The sequence below is a fragment of the Oryctolagus cuniculus genome, chromosome 13 (genome assembly GCF_964237555.1).
Source record: "Oryctolagus cuniculus chromosome 13, mOryCun1.1, whole genome shotgun sequence".
In the NCBI taxonomy this organism is placed as follows: domain Eukaryota; kingdom Metazoa; phylum Chordata; class Mammalia; order Lagomorpha; family Leporidae; genus Oryctolagus; species Oryctolagus cuniculus.
The window spans coordinates 35,165,190-35,184,249 of record NC_091444.1 but is presented as its reverse complement, the minus strand read 5'-3'; the positions used below and the strand labels follow the sequence as shown (position 1 = coordinate 35,184,249).

The 19,060-nt window shown below is 46.0% G+C and overlaps 1 protein-coding gene across 3 annotated transcripts in view; it reads right to left on the bottom strand.

The window, feature by feature from the left end:
* Positions 1 to 19,060, bottom strand: part of MTARC1 (mitochondrial amidoxime reducing component 1) — a 67,006-nt gene that overhangs the window by 30,502 nt on the left and 17,444 nt on the right. The window contains exon 7 of one of the 3 annotated variants that reach the window (XM_002717498.5): positions 11,458 to 12,455. The exons of 1 other annotated variant lie outside the window; for it this stretch is intronic. In XM_002717498.5, coding sequence (XP_002717544.1) covers positions 12,329 to 12,455 — 127 coding nt within the window. In that variant the 3' untranslated portion in view covers positions 11,458 to 12,328. Of the gene's footprint in view, positions 1 to 11,457; positions 12,456 to 19,060 lie in introns of those variants that run through there. One more of the 3 variants, XM_008268405.4, reaches the window with a different exon arrangement.

Here is a 19,060-nt window from a genome sequence, read left to right as displayed (position 1 = left end):
TTTTCTTGAGGACTCAGGAAGAATAAGGGAGGCAATAGATGAGTTCAGAGCCCTTTCAAAACTCTTTGCAACCACCAGACCTGTACAGCACTCTCACATACACAGTTGAACGTATCTTTGAATACTTGACCTGAATAACAAGCAGGCTGGTTAACAACCTTGTTTGTAAGATCTTTTTTTTTTTCTTAAAGATTTTTACTTATTTATTCGAAAGGCAAATTAGAGAGAGAGAGAGAGAGTGAGAGAGAGAGAGTCAAAGAGTCAAAGAGTCAGGGAGAGGAATCTTCCATCTGCTGGTTCACTCCCCAAATGGCCACACCGGCCCAAGCTGGGCCGGTCCAAAGCCAGGAGCCAGGAGCTTCTTCCAGGTCTCTCATGTGGGTGCAGGGGCCCAGGTACTTAGGCCACCTTCCACTGCTTTCGCAGGCCATAGCAGAGAGCTGGATGGGAAGTGGAGCAGCTGGGACTCGAACCAGCACCCATATGGGATACCAACACTGCAGGTAGCAGCTTATTCTGCTACACCACAGTGCAAGCCCCATGTAAGATCTTTTCCAAGCCAAATATTCCAATGTGCTAGGATACCATTTATCCTGCCACCTGCTGGACACATGGACACACACAGACATGCACACATGCTGCCCAGATCTCCAGTTCTACTTACTCCAAACATGCAAAGTTCAGCCTTGCAAACTCGCTGGAGATAACCCAGAGCTGAACAGAAGCACTATTCTCTGGAGTTCAAATTCAGAAAGAAGAAAATCTGCAGAAACCAGACTTGGTATTCAAGAATGTAAAAATATTTTTTAGAAGCTTCATGCCACAGTGCCCCTTGTTGGGAAAAAAAATGTGCCATTTCATATGTTTATAACACATCTGATTTAATATTATACAGGTTTGCTTAGTCACAAACCAGGACAAATACTTTCAGATTTATTACATCCTTCTATGCAGAGACTTAAGTAATCATAGTTAATAATGCAGTCATTGCACAGCCCAAGAAAAGCTTTCTAATTCTTTAGAACCTAAGATTCCTGAGAGGCAGGTTATTTTCAAGAAGGATTTAAGGTTTTAAAGCTCTCAATGAAGCTTGAAATTCATCTTTTCCATTTCACATGGGACGGGTTTCCTCTGGAGCTTGGCAGGGCAGCAGAAAAAGAAAAAAACCAGTTAGCATAGACACGCCCTGAGCTCTCAGAGAATGTGGCAGTCATCCACCACTGTTCCTAATCCTCACCATGTATTTTTTGAAGAAGAAAGACTATACCATTGACTACCATAATTTTTAAACAGTTAATGATATATTTTAGGCTCCTTTAAAAAATGTTTTTAGTTATTTGAAAAGGGGAAAAAGAGAATCATCCAGTCACTGGTTCACTACCCAAATGACCGTAACAGTCATTTGGACCAGGCCACAGCCAAGAACCTGGAATTCCATCTGGGTCTCCCATGTTGGGGGGGCAGGGGTCCAAGTACTTTAGCCATTATCCCTGCTTCCCCATGCACATTAGCAGGGAGCTGGATCGGATGAGGAGCAGCCAGGACTCAAACCAGCATTCAGATATGGGATGTAGGGTCACAGGCAGCAACTTAACCCTCCGTGCCACAACACAGGTCCCTAGGTTCCCTTCTTATCTGTTGATTTACAAAAGGGCACTAACTGGTTTTAAAAGGAAGTAAATATTCTTGCAAACCATGCTTTTCATTTATTCCCCACACACACATACACACGCACACACACAAACACAGACACTGGTTACATAATTTGCATACAATTGTAAAAATGGCTCAAGCAGTGTTCCTGCTTAACTAATTAATTCAGGGTTTATGACTCGGGAATTGACTCTTGTGTGGAGGCCCAGGTTGCAGGTTTGGTGCCTTCAGAGCTTTGCTGTCTTTCAAGTCACAGACACTTGATCCTCCACGGCATCTCCAAGTGGGCACTCAAATCCCTGAGGGCCGGCAGAGGTGTGTCCGGGCAAGTGGAGCCATCACCCAAAATGGACACCTCCATGCTTAGTTGTGATGGCTTCTAGTATGTTCTGATTTTCTGAGAAAGCCAGAATTTGTCATTCAGGGTTCTTTTTTTTTTTTCACACCATTAAAGTAAATGTCAATATCAATTTGGGGTGAATAGGGGACAATGGGAACTTGGTCCACAGAAAATCAGGTAAGAGTTAAGAACACTATGGGGTCCTTAAAAATAAAGATTCCTAGGTTCCATTGCAGACCCACAGTGGGGCAACTGGGAGTCAGACACAGGAATATCCACCTCACATAAGGCCCCCAGGTGATTCAAATATGCCTACAGCTTACACACATGGGTCTACAGTTCCTTTCATCAAATTATAAACAAATGTTTCAAAACAATATTGTATGAGAGTTTCTGGTTCTTGTCAATTTATTTTTTCACAGCACAGTGCTGGAAGTGAAAAGCCTTGAGTTCCAAATCTAGCCCATCACCTATCACGTGGGCAAGTGACTAACTTCCTTGAACCTCATGAACATGAGGTATGCATTAGGGAGAACTGTGATTATAATAAAAGGTGCTCAACTCTATCATATCTCACTGGATTGTCAGTACGATCAAGTGGCAGACAGTGGATGAAAATACTCTGCAAACTTCAGGACACTGTACAAATGCAATGTGCAATTAGAATGTAATCCTGTTGATTTTTGCTTGTTTTTTTGTCTGTTGAGATCAAATATCTTCTCTATAAGCGACAAAAAGCTAGGCTAAAAGATGTGGTTTGGAATTTATTCCCTTAGCCTGAAGCGGCACTGGACAACTGTAAGCCCCTCCCAACCAGGATAGGGTATTTTCTGCTGAGATCACCCTTTGGATGAGAAGCACAGAGATCTCAGCACCTTGAAGGCAGGAGAATGCAAGGAGAAAGAGGGAGGAGAAACAGCAAAGTTCCAATTTGCTGCTCCCAAATTAACCAGTAATCTCTCTCCTGAAAAGAAGAATGTGAGGAGGCAGAGAGGGGCTGAGAGTAAGTTGTTGTGCCTTTGTTTGGATGCATTTGGGACAAGTGTAATCATAAAAGTAAAGCAGCTTATAGGAAGCATATCACCTTTACCCCAGAACGCCTCCATTTTCTGTTCTTTGAATCCAATGTGCTTAGCCATTATGCCTGTGGCTGACCAAAAGTGGGGATAGCAACTGCAGAAAAGGAGTCAGCTCCCATAGCCAATACCACCCAATTTTCTCTTGTAGATCTGCCTGCTTAGGCAGCATGGGTTTTGCTTCATAAGGCTCTGGGGTGAGTCAACACAGTGTTATGTTCCTCAAGGTCTTTCTTTAGTCAAGACAGAAAACATACATCCTCTTCTATTTTCCATCTCAAATTACTTCCAGCCCCATTGACCATCATAATCAATCAGAAGCTATGTAGCAAAATTAAGTGATATTGACAAGGCACCCCAACAACAAAATGTCAACAGTTTTCCTAGATATGAAAATAAATCCCCTCTCAACATTTAAATACCATGGAATCTGAAGTCCAAAATTAATGTCTTTACAAGTTAGGTCTAAAGAAGGTACAAGAAGAAAGTAAAATCCACAGTTAAACTACCTCACCCTCCATCAAGGTACAGTTCTAACAAATCCAATTTCAGTTTCTTGTTCTTTTTAGTCTCAGCAAAATGATTTCTCAATGGTCTTTAAGTGGCAATACCCTAGGATGCCTTTCCAGGAAGGGGCCTTAGAGTTTGGATTAATTCAATTCCAAGTCTCTGATGTGCCTGTTTTTAATTTTATCATTATTATTAACTGTGGTAAAATATACAAGATAAAATTTACTACTGCAACCATTTTCAGTGTGCAGTTTAGTAGTATTAAGTGCATTCACATTGTTGTGCAACCATCACCAACATCCATCTCCAGAACTCTTTTCATTTTGCAAAACTGAAGTTCTGTCTACATTAAGCAACAGCTTCCAGTCCTCCAATCTCCCAACCCCCTGGCAATTACCCTTTACTTTCTCTTTCCATGACTTTGCCTATACTAGATACCTCACATAAGTGCAATCATGTGGTATCTGTCCTTGTGTGACTGGCTTATTTTTACTTAGCACAGTTCCTCAAAGTTCACCCATGTTGCAGCACCTGTCAGAATTTCCTTCCTTTTTAAGACTGAATAATGTTCCATTGTATGTATATACCACACCTTGTTGAACCATTCATCTGTCAATTGGCACTTGGGTTGTTTGTATCTTTCAGCTATAATGAACGATAATAGCTGCAAATAGGTGTATGTGCTTCAGTATTATTTTTATTTATGTAGTTTCATTTTGTTTGAAAGGCACAAAGACAGAGAGTGAGACAAAGAGATCTTCCATCCTCTGGTTTACTCCCCAAATGCCTGAAAAAATCAAAGCTAGACCAAGCTGAAGCCAGAATCCCAGAATTCAATCCAGGTTTTCCATGTGGTTGGAAGAGACTCAAATACTTTAGCCATCATCTGCCACTTCCAAGAGTGCACATTAGCAGGAAGCTGGATTGGAACTGGAGGAGCTGGGACTTGAACTGGGCGCTCCAAAATGAGGGAAAGATGTCCCAAGTAATGACTTAAACACTGTACCAAATGCCCACCCTTTTAAATCACTCAAAAAATTTAAACACATGATATTATCATAGTACAAACTTTAAAAAATAACCCAATTCCCAGTCCCAGAGAAGTCATCCAGGCAAAACCACATTCCTAACGCCCAACACTTGGTGCTGTCAAAAACTGTAGTAGATAAAGGAGACTCCTCTTCAAAATTTCTTCAGTGGGAAAAAGGGTAAATGGTTTTAATTGATGCGCTCATCCCTCATTGCCAGGCAACCATAATCCACGGAGAGGTTAATGATGGCACCATGTTTACCGTATCTGGTAATGAACTCAGCCCTATAAACAGTCTGCTCTCTTGAAGAGCAGCATTTGAGACATTATTGCCTTGAACGCATTTTCACATTTCAAAATAAAAACACTATTAAAAAGTGTTCCTTAAACAAAGGTTTATTTTCTGCCTTAAAACATGGACCCTGCTGACAGAGACCAACACTTCTGAATGTGGCGTAACAAGGAAGAAAACAAAGAGTTCATCCCGTCCTACGGATCATGCCCAGAACACTCTGCCGACATGGGGACTGCCAACTGGAATGATGCAAAATGTCACAGACACATCTGCAAAAAAAGGGACTCATCCCACGGGAAGCAGGAGATTGGGGAGCGGGGAGGATAATAAAATTAAAAATTTAAGACACAGTATAATTCAAAAAATGTTGGTTGGGCAGCACATTGCTAAGCCTTGAAATCTTTATTTTGTTTGCTTTTCAAAGGGCCTGTGTGCATAATGAGAAGAATATGGCTTTAAGACCTAAGATTCACCCCGTCAGGCATTAATGGTGTCCAGAAACTATGTGAACAATCTTACTCGACATCCCCGAGACGTTTATATCTGTCCAAGGCAAAACCAGAGGGGGAAACATGTTAATTTTCTCAGCCTTTTGATAGCACATATACAAGATCTCTTAGCCCCACAAAAAGCTCCAAATATATTCTCTAGGACTTCAACTGCCTTAAAATATAGACTTGCATTTATCTTGGCCACATTAACGAGATCTGTTTGACCAATACATTTATATTTATGATGACTAAGGGCAGATTATGGTTGTTAAAACTTGTCCTTGGGACATGAAAACACTCCTCTGTCATTAATACATTTTGTAATATAAACTATGATGTCAGGTCAACGTAAAGGGTAAAAACGTTCCTGAAGTATGCACACATCATTTTTTAAAGCAATTGAGCCTAATGGAATAACAAAGGTCATCATAACAAACCATTACAGCCTTGGTCTTGGCAACTCTGGCTACAGAAGAACCTCCAAGAAACGATCATCATTCCTCCAATGTTATGGCATCCAGACGACAGGGATGGCTCGCAAATGAGTCATACGGACTCAGATCCTCGGTAGCTATGTGAGCGCCGGACGATCAATTATTCATGTGTTTACAAAGAGCTTTCCTGGTTGATGTTAACCAGAGCTGCTTGCAAAGAAGAGCTCTCCAGCTGTCCTCGGCCATCCTGGGCCTCTGACTAACAAGCCTCTCTAATTGCTGGGCAAGTCATCTGGAAGGTGCCCCTCCTCTAGACCAAGTAAACTCAGTGTCTCTGAGACTTTTTTGGGTGAAAAAATATTAATCAGAAACAACTGTGACAACAATCCTCTATTTACAGTATGTACTCCCAGCAAACTCTAGAGAGCGACATAGAAGTTACACTTGACTTAATTCCACAGGGCTGCACCAAGGCTGCAAACTGGACTACTGAAGACATGGGTCAAGGAGTACCCGAGAGCACGAGAAGTGAGTGGAAGGGAAGAGTCAAGGACTCTGTGGCGCTCACAAGGGAGGCAAGAGGAAGGACAGTCTAGAATGCTCTATGAAGGTAAGGCAGCATGACCAAGGACCACCAAGGGCGAGTGCATTAGATTGCTCAATAGCCAAATGTGAGTGAACCTGACCCACCCATCAAAAACAGCCTTGGAAGAAGCTGAATGCAAAGTCACTTCTTGGCCCCTTTTGTTACTTAATACAACCTACAGCCTGTCCAGGAAAACTAATAATATAATTACAGCATCTCCTCTCTGTGAGCCAAACCAGAGAGCAAGAGGGCAGGTGCTCCTCCCACCCCAGCCCCTGGTTCCCCATCAGCTGCTTAGAGAGAGAATTACAGTCAAGGCTGTGGCCTGGGCCTCTTCCTCTAAAGACAGTGCAGTAAGGGCAGACAAAGGATACACCTCAGATACATTTTTATTATCCCAATTCCAAGAACATCTATAGTGCCAAACTAGACTCTTCTCTTTGTTTGAAACTGTGTATCTTTAGATGTTATGGTAAGTTACTCATCCATGTCTAAGATGGTGGTAGAAGCAAGCAATATCTGTTCTGGCTTTGATGAGAGCATTGTATAAAGTCAGTGCAGATGTGTGGTTGGGCAATAGAAACTCAGGGTAACTCTGCTTCCCCGGGTGGGAGGTAACTAGTTGAGAGGAATTGCAACAGAAAGGTAAAGGCAGCAGACAGACCTCTCTGGTACATGAAGCACCCTGGAGCACTGTGATGGCGTGGCATTGTTGTAAGACCAGGACAGAAAGAGAGCCAGGGTTCCCCACCCCTCACTTTGATCCATGCTAACCTTCATGACTGCAGGTTCAGAAAAGGAGCCCAAAGAAAGGGAATGTTCCTCCCTAAAGCCCACAACAGGAGAACTGGTCTCTGTGCCTCCTTTAACCTCTCAAGCCTCACTCCCATCCTTTGTACCAACCAGAGGGGCGAAGGAGAAAAGAAAGCTTCCCAAGAGGGGCCTCTTCCATGTGGCAGGGCCGCTTTCAATGTCTTCTCATCCATGCCCCACTCCTGCTGACTGGAGTTCCTTGCCCCTGGCCAGCACTCCCTCTGCAGACCACAGTGATGTTTCTCAGAAGGCAATCAAAACCAAACTCTCCGGAGGGGCTGTATTAAACACAGATGTCTTCATGCAGGTCTCTCCTGAGCCTCAAGCAGGCTGTTCTGCCTTGGAAGAGGAGTGAGGCATGCAGGATTCCCAAACATACATGCTGCTTAGAATTCTTGTTTAGGATCATCTCTCCTGGAAAACTTTCAGAATCCCACGAACCAACAGAACTTTGGGGAATGCAATGCTAGGGTGTGGTACAGACACCTGGACTTGCTCTATCCCTTTCAAGGGACTCTGATGTATCTGTTTCCTGTCATCATTGATTGTTTTAACTTGTCACACCCTTAGAGTTCTGGGGACGCTGGCCTGAAGCTCTAGCCTTCAATCATGGTTGGTGACAGCCTCCAAGCTGGCCATCCAAAGTCAAATTGGGCTAGTCTAGCTCACCCGACCACCACACACTCTGATCAAGTTGACAGCCCTCCCACAAGCTCCTCTTCTCGCCCCATTCTCAGTAAGGATCAAAGATGAGGAGGAATGTTTCTCATTGTACGATTACCTCATTGCCATCAGGCCCACCCTGATTCCTTCCTGCCACTATGTTCCTAAGCTGCTGCTTTGGTGTCCTGCAGCAGGTCTCTAACTTCTGTGGAAGTCAGGAGAGTCAGCCATCCAGGTAGCCCAGCTGGAGCTTTGCCACGTGCTCCTTTCCAAACTCTCCAGCTCTGGGTTTGCAATTCCCCACTGTGATCGCAGCACAAATTGCCACACAGAATGAATGCCCATCGAGGCCGGATGTCTTCTCCTGACCTCGAATGTCCACCACCCACCGGTGTAAGGAGATCCTTCGGAGGGTCAGTGATGGCCTGCATTCCTGATCCTATATTTCAAGTAGAATTGTGTGCAAACGTTCAGCATCCAAAATAAATGGGACATCAGCTTCACTTTTGGCATGAACCAACTCATTAAATATAAAATAAACACAAGCAAATGGCTTTTAAATCTCACTGACAGCATGTTTGGCAACTACTCTGAGATTCTGGAGGTCATTGGAACTTCTATCTTCAAACTGGAATCTTCCTGACACTCTGAGCAGCAGGGACTCCCACCAAGAGAGAAAGGAGTCTCAGTGCCCCCTTGCATATGAGGGTTGCCTGCCAATGCCAGCTACCTATTTGTAGAGAACCATGGGGTATATCTGAAGTGTGGCCTCTAACAAAGGGCTGCGTATGGAGAAGTGGATGTTAATCCTTACAAAGAGTTAGAAGTTCAAGCCTAAAGCATTCAGTTTTCCAAGAATCAAACTCCTAGGAATAGCCACCAAGCCCAGTCTTGGGTTTCTGATTGGTCCCTAACTGCTCCCTGCTTCTGGAGATTCAAATCCTGAGTGCTTTCAACCAGTGGTTCTTGAGGTCCTGTTACCAGCGCTGACGCTGAGCTCATCTTTTGGTCCCAGTCTATCTGTATGCCTCAGTCTACTCAGTATGAAGTGTATTTACTGGGGAGGATGATGGCTCAGATTACCTGGATAACTGATTGATTGATTGGAGAGACACTTAGAGTTCCCAAGTGCTGGTTCACTCTCCAAATTCCCAAAACACCAGGCATGGGACCAGACCAAACCTAGCAACCAGGAACTCAACCCAGGTCTCACATGTGGGTGGTGGGGACCTAGTTGCTTGATCCATCCTTGGTGTCTCTGAAGGTAGGCATTAGCAGGAAGCTGGAGTCAGTAGATCCAGCCGGGTCAAATCCAGCTACTCCCACTTGGGATGAGATGTCGTAACTGCTAGGCCAAATGTCTGCCCCTACATAATTGTGTCAATTATCCACTTCCCACCAAGTGTGTAGAAAACAAATTGCAATAATTCACCAACCAGAAAACATTTACACACATCCTCTTGTCGCTGTTTCAGAGCTCAGCTAGAGTCCAGTCATTACTGACCTCTTTTTGAAAACCACAGTGAGAAATGCACTGCTCTTCCTAAAAAGCATGTCCTTCAAAGACAATGCTCAAGATGGGCATCTGACCTTGAGGTTAAGACGCCTGGTTTGCAAAGTCACCAATCAGCTTTCAAAGGCTGACTCAGGGACAAAAAATTAGGATGATCTGAAACCAGTCAAAGCCTCTCCCAATTATTCACATGTTTTTGAACCCCTCTTTTCATGATTTGGTCAATCTTAGAGCATGAGATCAATAGAAAAATTTGACCCTGAGTTTCAACAAACTGACAAATGTTTTCCTTTTCTCCTTTTAAATGTTTTCAATGGATTATTTAAAATCAGACAATCACATGTCTTCATGGACTTCAGAACTTCTCCATCCTCAATTGGAAGAGCACCCATATACAAGTTGAGGGCACCAGCCAGGATGCAGGAGGCGTCCATGATGGTACAGCCACCCCCTGAGTGTTTTTAGGAAGTCAAGTGCTTACAGCAGAGGTGCAAGGAACATAAAAATTTATATAAGACAAAAAACTGCGCTATCCATCTGTGTTTTTTCCAACCCTTCCCACCCTGTGGGCTGAGCTGCCATTCACTCCCACTAGGTGGCACTGTCTCTTTTCAGGACCATTTCTTTATGCCCTTAGGAAGATGCATTTTTATCTCCCTGGGCAACATCTTGGAAACAGCAAACCGGAGCTCCTTCCCTATGTGGTGCCACTGTTCACTCCTGTATCTCAGGAGAGGTTTTGAAGCTGCAAGGGATATATGTGACCTTGTGTTTCATGGAAAGATGTTACCTGACTTTTCACAGAATCCAGATCAGAGTCTGGCAGCTCTTGTGAATTTGTTTTCTCCCTGACACTTCTTTGGCTGTCCCACTTTTGCATGCTATAAAGGATCCACCCAGTCCTCGTGGCCACCGTCTGAGAGGCAACAGTGCAGATCCAAGAACATCTATGGAAAATTGGTATCCCGAATGCTTCCTGAAGATCAGGTTCTTATGCCCTTTTCAAAAGTCAGCCAGGGGCCTGAGGGAAAAGCTTCCTGATATTCCATCTTTACTCAAGGAACTCTTTAATTTCCATCACATGCCCAATGCACAGGGGCAGTAAAACAACCCAGAGCATTCCAGATCTGCTCATTCAATTCTTCCTCCTTCTCTTCTTTCGTCTTTCCCTAGAGAATCATAGTGAGACATTGAAGGTCTGCATTGTCAGTAGGTGCATGAAGAACCAGGAGAAAGAATTCCATATTCTTCCATAATCAAAGTTAAGTGGGGAGTTTTAAGAATCTGGTTTTTTTTTTTTTTTGCTTTCAAACTTTTATTTAATGAATATAAATTTTCAAAGTACAGCTTATGGATTACAATGGCTTCCCCCCCCATAAAGTCCCTCCCACCCGCAACCCTCCCCTTTCCCACTCCCTCTCCCCTTCCATTCACATCAAGATTCATTTTCGATTCTCTTTATATACAGAAGATAAGTTGGGCATACATTAAGTAAAGATTTCAACAGTTTGCTCCCACACAGAAACATAAAGTGAAAAATACTGTTTGAGTACTAGTTATAGCATTAAATCTCAATGTACAGCACACTAAGGACAAAGATCCTACATGAGCAGTAAGTGCACAGTGACTCCTGTTGTTGACTTAACAAACTGACACTCTTGTTTATGGCATCAGTAATCACCCTAGGCTCTTGTCATGAGCTGTCAAGGCTATGGAAGCCCCCTGAGTTCACTGACTCTGATCATATTTAGACAAGGCCATGGTCAAAGTGGAAGTTCTCTCCTCCCTTCAGAGAAAGGTACCTCCTTCTTTGATGACCCATTCTTTCCACTGGGATCTCACTTGCAGAGATCTTTCATTAAGGTTTCCCCCCCTCCCAGAGTGTCTTGGCTTTCCATGCCTGAAATAGTTTCATGGGCTTTTCAGCCAGATCTGCATGCCTTAAGGGCTGATTCTGAGGCCAGAGTGCTGTTTAGGACATCTGCCATTCTATGGGTTTGCTGTGTATCTCACTTCCCATGTTGGATCATTCTCTCCCTTTTTTATTCTATCAGCTAGTATTTGCAGACACTATTTTTGTTTATGTGATCCCTTTGGTTCTTAGTCCTATCATTATGATCAATTGTGAACAGAAATTGATCACTGGGACTAGTGGGATGGCATTGGTACATGCCACCTTGATAGGATTGAATTGGAATCCCCTGGTATGTTTCTAACTCTACCGTTTGAGGTAAGTCAGCTTGAACATGTCCCGAATTGCACATCTCTTCCCTCTCTTATTCCCACTCTTACATTTAACAGCCATCACTTTTCAGTTAAGTTTCAGCACTTAAGAAGAATTGTGTATTGATTACAGCATTCAACCAAAGGTATTAAGTAGAACAAACAAAAAAAATACTAAGAGGGATAACATATCAAGTTGCTCATCAACAGTCAGGGTGAGGGCTGATCAAGTCACCGTTTCTCATAGTGTTCATTTCACTTTAACAGGTTTCCTTTTTGGTGCTCAGTTAGTTGTCACGTATTAAGGAGAACAAGTGGTATTTGTCCCTTTGGGATTGGCTTATTACACTCAGCATAATGGTTTCTAAATTTCTAACAGGGATCACTTTTCAGTTAAAATTTAAACACCTAAGAATAATTGTGTGTTAATTACAGAGTTCAACCAATGGTACTAGAACAAAAAAATACTAAAATGGATAAAGTATTACATTGTACATCAACAGTCAGGACAAGAGCTGATCAAGTCACTGTTTCTCATAGTGTCTATTTCACTTCAACAGGTTTCCCCTTTGGTGCTCAGTTAGTTGTCACCGATCAGGGGAACATATGATATTTGTCCCTTTGGGACTGGCTTAGTTCACTCAGAAGTGCTTCCATTTTTGAGGACATTTTTTGAAGGTATCTGATATTTCAGATTCCCCTTACTGGCCCAGCAGGTACACAGGATCTCCCACTTTGACTGTCCCTGGGTTTTCCAGAACAAAATACTGCCCGAAGAGAGGTAATTTTCCATATAACTTTTGTTCAGCAGGGTCACACTGGCGGTAACTGCAACAGGAGAAAGAGCTTGATGAGTCGCAGCCAGACAGAAGCAAAACCTCAAATACATGTGGCTTTTCCTCCATCGGAGCCAGAACCCACCCTACACAGGGCTGAATGCTGCACAGCTCAAGAGAGCACTGTTGAAAAAAGAAATGTTGTTTTCCCCCTTGCAAATCACCTTAAAAGAAAATGAGAAAAAGAAAAAAAAGAGCACTATTGGTAGCAAAACAGCAGCTCCTGGAGTTGGGCAGTGGACATCCTGGAGGAGCACAGCCAGTGGCCTACCCTCAGACCTTTCTTCTACATTAACGTTCCCCTTTTCAGAATCAAGAGATTAGGTACTCAACACATCCAGCACACTTTATCACCTTCTTTTCCCCTAGGCACCCCTCCTCCTCACTGCTCTAGGTCTGCCTCTCTAACTTCTGCTCCGCCAGCCCCTCTGGCCTGGTGTCCCGCGGCCACCCTGCACACCTTTCTCCTTTCCACAGCCTGTCCATAGTTGCCCAGTCCTGAACTGCTTCCTGCACAACCTCAACGGACTCTGCTCCCCTTTTCTCATTCCCACTGTCACAATCTTGCTTCCAACGTGGCCAGACTCCATTAGAGGTGATGTAATAACTTCTTAACCAACCTTTCTTCCTCTTCCTCCCCACCCCTCAACTCACTGTTGACACTACACTATATTACTGTCGCAATTTTGCTCTCTTCTTAGCATTCTTAGGCTCAGAAACCTTCAATGGCTCCCCAGTGCCTAAAGAATAACATTCCAACCCTTCAGCCTGGTGTGCAAGCCCCCTACTTGGCCCCAGCCAGCTTTTTCAAACCCGCCATGCTCTGCTCCTTGGCTCCAACCATGCAGCACTGGATTCCTCCATGTCCCTTCACCTTGCTTTGTTTCACCAGCTCAGTGGTTCCTCAGGGATTCCTGGGAGCACCTTTCCTCCAGTTCCCTAGGCATTAGAATTCCACATTTTCGGGCCAGTGCTGTGGCTCAATAGGTTAATCCTCCGCCTGCGGCGCCGGCACACCGGGTTCTAGTCCCGGTCGGGGTGCTGGATTCTGTCCTGGTTGCCCCTCTTCTAGTCCAGCTCTCTGCTGTTGCCCGGGAAGGCAGGGGAGGATGGCCCAAGTCCTTGAGCCCTGTACCCGTATGGAAGACCAGGAGAAGCACCTGGCTCCTGGCTTTGGATCAGTGCAGTGCGCCGGCTGCGGTGGCCATTATGGGGGTGAACCAATGGAAAAGGAAGACCTTTCTTTCTGTCTCTCTCTCTCTCTCTCTCTCTCTCTCTCTCACTGTCCACTCTGCCTGTCAAAAAAAAAAAAAAAAAGAATTCCACATTTTTCTCAAGACCCAGCTCAAATGCTTCAGCTCCCACGAAGGAAGTCCAGGATCCCCCAGGCCAGGAGTCACATCCCTCTCCTCAGCTTTCTCTGCCCCTCCGACATTCCTGTTTTGTCCTACAGTGTCAGGGCACAAGTCTGTCTGCTCTGCAAAACAGGGAGTCCCTGGAGAACAGGGACTATGTCCAAGTCCCTTGTCCTGCTCACACCCAACACGGGTTCCCACGTCACCCATGACCACAAATGTTTGTTGAATGCATGAACGTGTTGGGGATGAGGCCCTCATTAGAGTCAGTTTGGACATCTTCGTCAGGCAGAAAACTGAAGAAGCCCAGGAAGCATGACCATGGGCAGATGTGTGGGAATGACACGGCAAGATTCCCCACACTTCTCCATCAGGGCCTGGTTCTCCTTCAGTCTCTTATTTAAGCCAACTCCCATTTTACACCACTTTTCTGTTTAACATGTTGTTACAAAGAACATCCATTTCATTCTGCCTTGCTTAAAAAAAAGAAAACTGTTGAATTAATTTGGTTCTAATTTTGTCCATCATTCCAGAAATGGCCAGTGAGAACACAAGAGAGAAACACAAATCTAGAAACTTCTCTGGAGATGCCCAGCCTGTGTCTCAAACCATGAACTCCAGCCCGCAGGCACTGCAGATGCTTCGCCTGCTGCTGGAGTCCCACTACCTGCATAGCTGCTATGCTGTAGTCACTAAAAAAATGTTGACTGAAGAAATGAAAGAATAAAAGAATGAATGATAACAATGAGCTGCTGGTCCAGGATGTCCTGCCTTCCAGAGCTAACCCCTGGCTCCATACTGAGGTTTCTGCAATGGCCTGGGACCCCGGGAACCCAGGCTTCTCCCCTCCTGCAACACGCAATGCCAGGGTCAACTAGGATCTGTGTGCCTCACAGAGGGGCCTCTGCAGGCCTGGAACAGATCAGCCACTTTCATGGCTTCTGATATCTTACAGCCACCAGGGTCTGGGAACTAGAGCCCCAGCTCTGATGATCTCAGCGAGGGAATTGACACTTGGGGTTCAGTGCATCACACATTCACAGTTTATAAGAAACTTCACACCTATTACCTCTTTAAATCTTTATAGCAAGCCTATATGGAATTTGTAATATCCTCATTTTACTGGTAGGTGCCCAAGATCCAGATCTCCTTGGTAAATCTGTGGCTACAGCTCAGGTCTGGCTGACTCCATATTGAAGACTCTTCCTATTGGGAATGTAATCCATCCCTTGTTATCTATCTATCTATCATCTACCTATCATCTATCTATCTATCTATCTATCTATCTATCTATCTATCTATCATCTATCCACCTCCTAAGAACATCCCTAGGCCCAAGAAGATATCCATCTACAGAAAGCTTCCCATCAACCCCATACCTACACACTCACTTCTCCACCTCCACCAAGTAACTGAAGGGGACCCCCAGAAGCTGCTGCTCCTCTTAGTTCAGACTCCGTAAGCTGTGAGGAGTCAATGCCGAAACAGGCAGGTGATGGGGTCGACGCTGTGGTGTACCTGTTAAAGCTGCCGCCCGCAATGCTGGCATCCATATGGGTGCCAGCTCGTGTCCCGGCTGCTCCACTTCCAATCCAGCTCTCTCCTAAAGTGCCTGGGAAAGCTGCAGTAGATGTCAGTGTTTGGGCCTCTGTCACCCACATGGGAGACCTGGATGAAGCTCTTGGCTCCTGGTTTCAGCCTGGCTCAGCACTGGCCATTGCAGTCATTTGAGGAATAAACCAGCCAATGAAAGATCTCTCTCTCTCTCTTTCTCTCTCTCTCTGTCTCTCTCTCTCTCTCTCTCTCTAATGCTCTATCTCTCTATCTCTGTTTCTCTGTAACTCTTTCAAAATAAATAAATCTTTAAAAGGGGGTGGGGAAGTGGTCACCTGGTTTGGGAAGAGCTATGGGAATGAACTGGTTCCTGGCTGGGCAGCCTGCCAGGACATCTCAAGTCACAGTGGTCTGGCTGTTGGGCCGCCCTGTCAGCTCTGCCCACCCTCCTGCCTTACCTCCAAGTCACCCTCAGGGTTGTGGGAAGACTAAATGAGGTCATTAGCAACCTCTTGTGGCAATAAGTAGGTACTGCAAGTGGCCAAGTATACTATTCAACAGACTAGTAAACCCAGGATTACTTCATACCTTGATCTTCTATGATCATATATACAAATATATACATAGACATATATATACACATACATATATATACATGCATATATATGCTCATAATATTTGTTGGGATTAACAAATTAGAAATGCTTAAAATATCTTTTTCCTTCCTTTCTTTCCTTCCTTCCTTCCCTCCTTTCTTTCTTTCTCTCTTTCTCCCCCCCCTTTTTTATAGAAAGAGAATCTTCCATCTGCTGGTTCATTCTCCAAATGGCTGCAATAGCCAGGGCTGGGCCAGGCCAAATACAGGAGTCAGGAACTTCATCCAGGTCTCCCACGTGGGTACAGGGGCCCAAGTACTTTGGGCCATCCTCCATTGCTTTCCCAGGCACATTAACAGGGAGCTGGATTGTAGTAAGTGGAGCAGCTAGAACTCCAACTGCTGGTCCACATGGGATCCCAGCATCGCAGGTGGTAGCTTAACCCATTACGCCACAATGCCAGCCACGCAGTTTTCCTTTCAATGCAAATAAAATGTGCAATGACACTAATGACATGGCATTTAGCTTGAACAGAGGTCTCCTCGCTTACAGGGTGTGGTGTAAATGAAAACGCTCTGCCCACCAGGAAGTGCTGTGCACCTGGGAGGGCATCTCATCCTTCACACTGCTGGGTTGACCCATGCACTGCCCAAGGCCCACGCCATGGCTACAGGCTGGGTCTCTGGTCACTGCTCAGTCTCCACCCCAGCAGACCACGTGACCACAAGTCACTTGGGGGCACAGGCTGTCCCACAGGTTCCACAACTCACTGCCTCTAAGTCCTCGTTAAGAATTAAACAGGTGGCCGGCGCCACGGCTTAACAGGCTAATCCTCCGCCTTGCGGCGCCGGCACACCAGGTTCTAGTCCCGGTTGGGGCACCAGATTCTGTCCCGGTTGCCCCTCTTCCAGGCCAGCTCTCTGCTGTGGCCAGGGAGTGCAGTGGAGGATAGCCCAAGTGCTTGGGCCCTGCATCCCATGGGAGACCAGGAGAAGCACCTGGCTCCTGCCTTTGGATCAGTGTAGTGCGCTGGCTACAGCGCGCCGGCTGCGGCGGCCATTGGAGGTTGAACCAACGGCAAAAGGAAGACCTTTCTTTCTGTCTCTCTGTCTCTCTCTCTCACTGTCCACTCTGCCTGTAAAAAAAAAAGAATTAAACAGCACTGTGGGAGTCCCCAGAGAGGTGCCATGTCCACGCTGCTCCCCAGAGGCTGGCCACTGAGCGGGTGCGGGTCCCAGGTGTCATTTCAAGCAGCCTCAGAGAGTGGGGAGCAGCAGCTTCCACCTCCTCCTTCTCCCAGAAGGTGCTGAGTCTGTAACGGAGACCATCAGTGACCACAGCTTACACGGCATTGCAGGCAGTACTCACCATCTACTACAAACCACTTACTGCCTTACCAGAAGACAAACCACAAGGCCAGTATTTACAAATAAAGAAATTGGGACTTCGAGAACTGAAGGGCCTGCCCACACCTCACCATGAGTAGGCGACAGGGCCAGACTGGGGGTGGAGCTTCTGTCTCCTCCCACGGAGCTGTCACCACCAGGTCCCCCCTGTGCGTATAACAGCACAGCTAACACCAACAGCAAATGTCCTGTCGCCACAGGGTTCATGCATCAGCAAAACCATTTTGAGCATCTGTGCAATAAACATGCTCTATTCTTTCTACCAGGAGCCAGGTGACACGGAAGCAACACAGCTGCTCCTTAAGCCACTGGGATGTGTGTGTATGCGTGTGTGTGCATGTGTGTATGTGTGTGCATGTGTATGTGTGTGTGCATGCGTGTGTGCATGTGTGTATGTGTGTGCATGTGTATGCATGTGTGTATGTGTATGCGTGCGTTGTGCATGCATGTGTGCGTGTGCATGTGTGTGTTATGTGTGTGCATGCGTGTGTGCGTGTGCATGTGTGCACGTGCATGTGTATATGCGTGTATGTGCGTGTTTGTACATGTGGATGCGTGTGTGTGCATCTGTGTGTGCATGTGTGTGTGCATGTGTGTGTGCATGTGGGTATGTGTGCATGTGTATGCATGTGTGTATGTGTATGCATGTGTGTGCATGTGTGTGCATGTGTGTGCATGTACATGTGTGTGCACGCATGTGTATGTGTGTGCATGTGTGCTCGTGCATGTGTGTATGCGTGTATGTATGTGTATGCGTGTGTGTGTGCATGTGTGTATGTGTGTGTGTGTGTGTGTCACCGTCCCTTGAGAAAGGACAGTGTCATTTCCCCTGAGCAGGCAGGCCTGTCCGTGTTTTACAGACAGAGGCTCCCCGCGCCATTAGCCTGTGGAGGAGCAGAGGAGAGTTTTCTCTCTGCTCCCCATCTTGCTTGGCCCTGCTGAGCACTCGCATTGCAGAGGCAATGCCAGCCTTTCCGGCACCACAAGCCCACACGGACAACAAACCCGTGTGGCTCCCAGCGACCTGCCCGAGAGCAAGAGGCTGCTGTGGACACCACTGTTTGCTTCCCTTCTCCTGATTTATGGGACTCTGCCGGGCCCTTCTCCTCCTGATTTATGAGCACCTGTCCTGGGGAGCACATAACTTACTACCTCCATGGCAGTTAAATCTCAGTCAGAGATAGGACAAGACACCTCGGCCAGCCGCAGTCTCCTGGGGTATTAGGCACAATTAGGGTCGGATTGAGGGGCTGCACGGAGCCTGCAGAAGGCGGGGGGAAGGGGAGCCAGCTCTCTGTGACCCCCACTTTCCTGCCCTACCTCTGTGTTTGGGGTCAGTTATCCTCCACCTAGAAACACAGCTTCCCAGGGAGGGAGGGGGCGCTGGAGACACAGAGACACAGCCCAAACACGCGGGTGTTGGGAAGAGGAATTTTCTGCAAGTGCAGGAGCTTTGGAATCCATTCTGACACCAGGCAGCACGCTGGGGCGGGAGAGAGAGAACAAGATGTACAGAAAGGGATGATGGGGTGGGCGCTGGAGCCACAGCTAAGGAGTGCCCGAGTCCCTAGGGTCAAGTCCAGCTTCCTGCTGATGTACACCCTGGGAGGCGGCAGGTGGTGTCCCATGTACTTGGGTCCTTGCCACCCCGTTGGGAGACCTGGATGGAGTTCCTGGCTCCTGGCT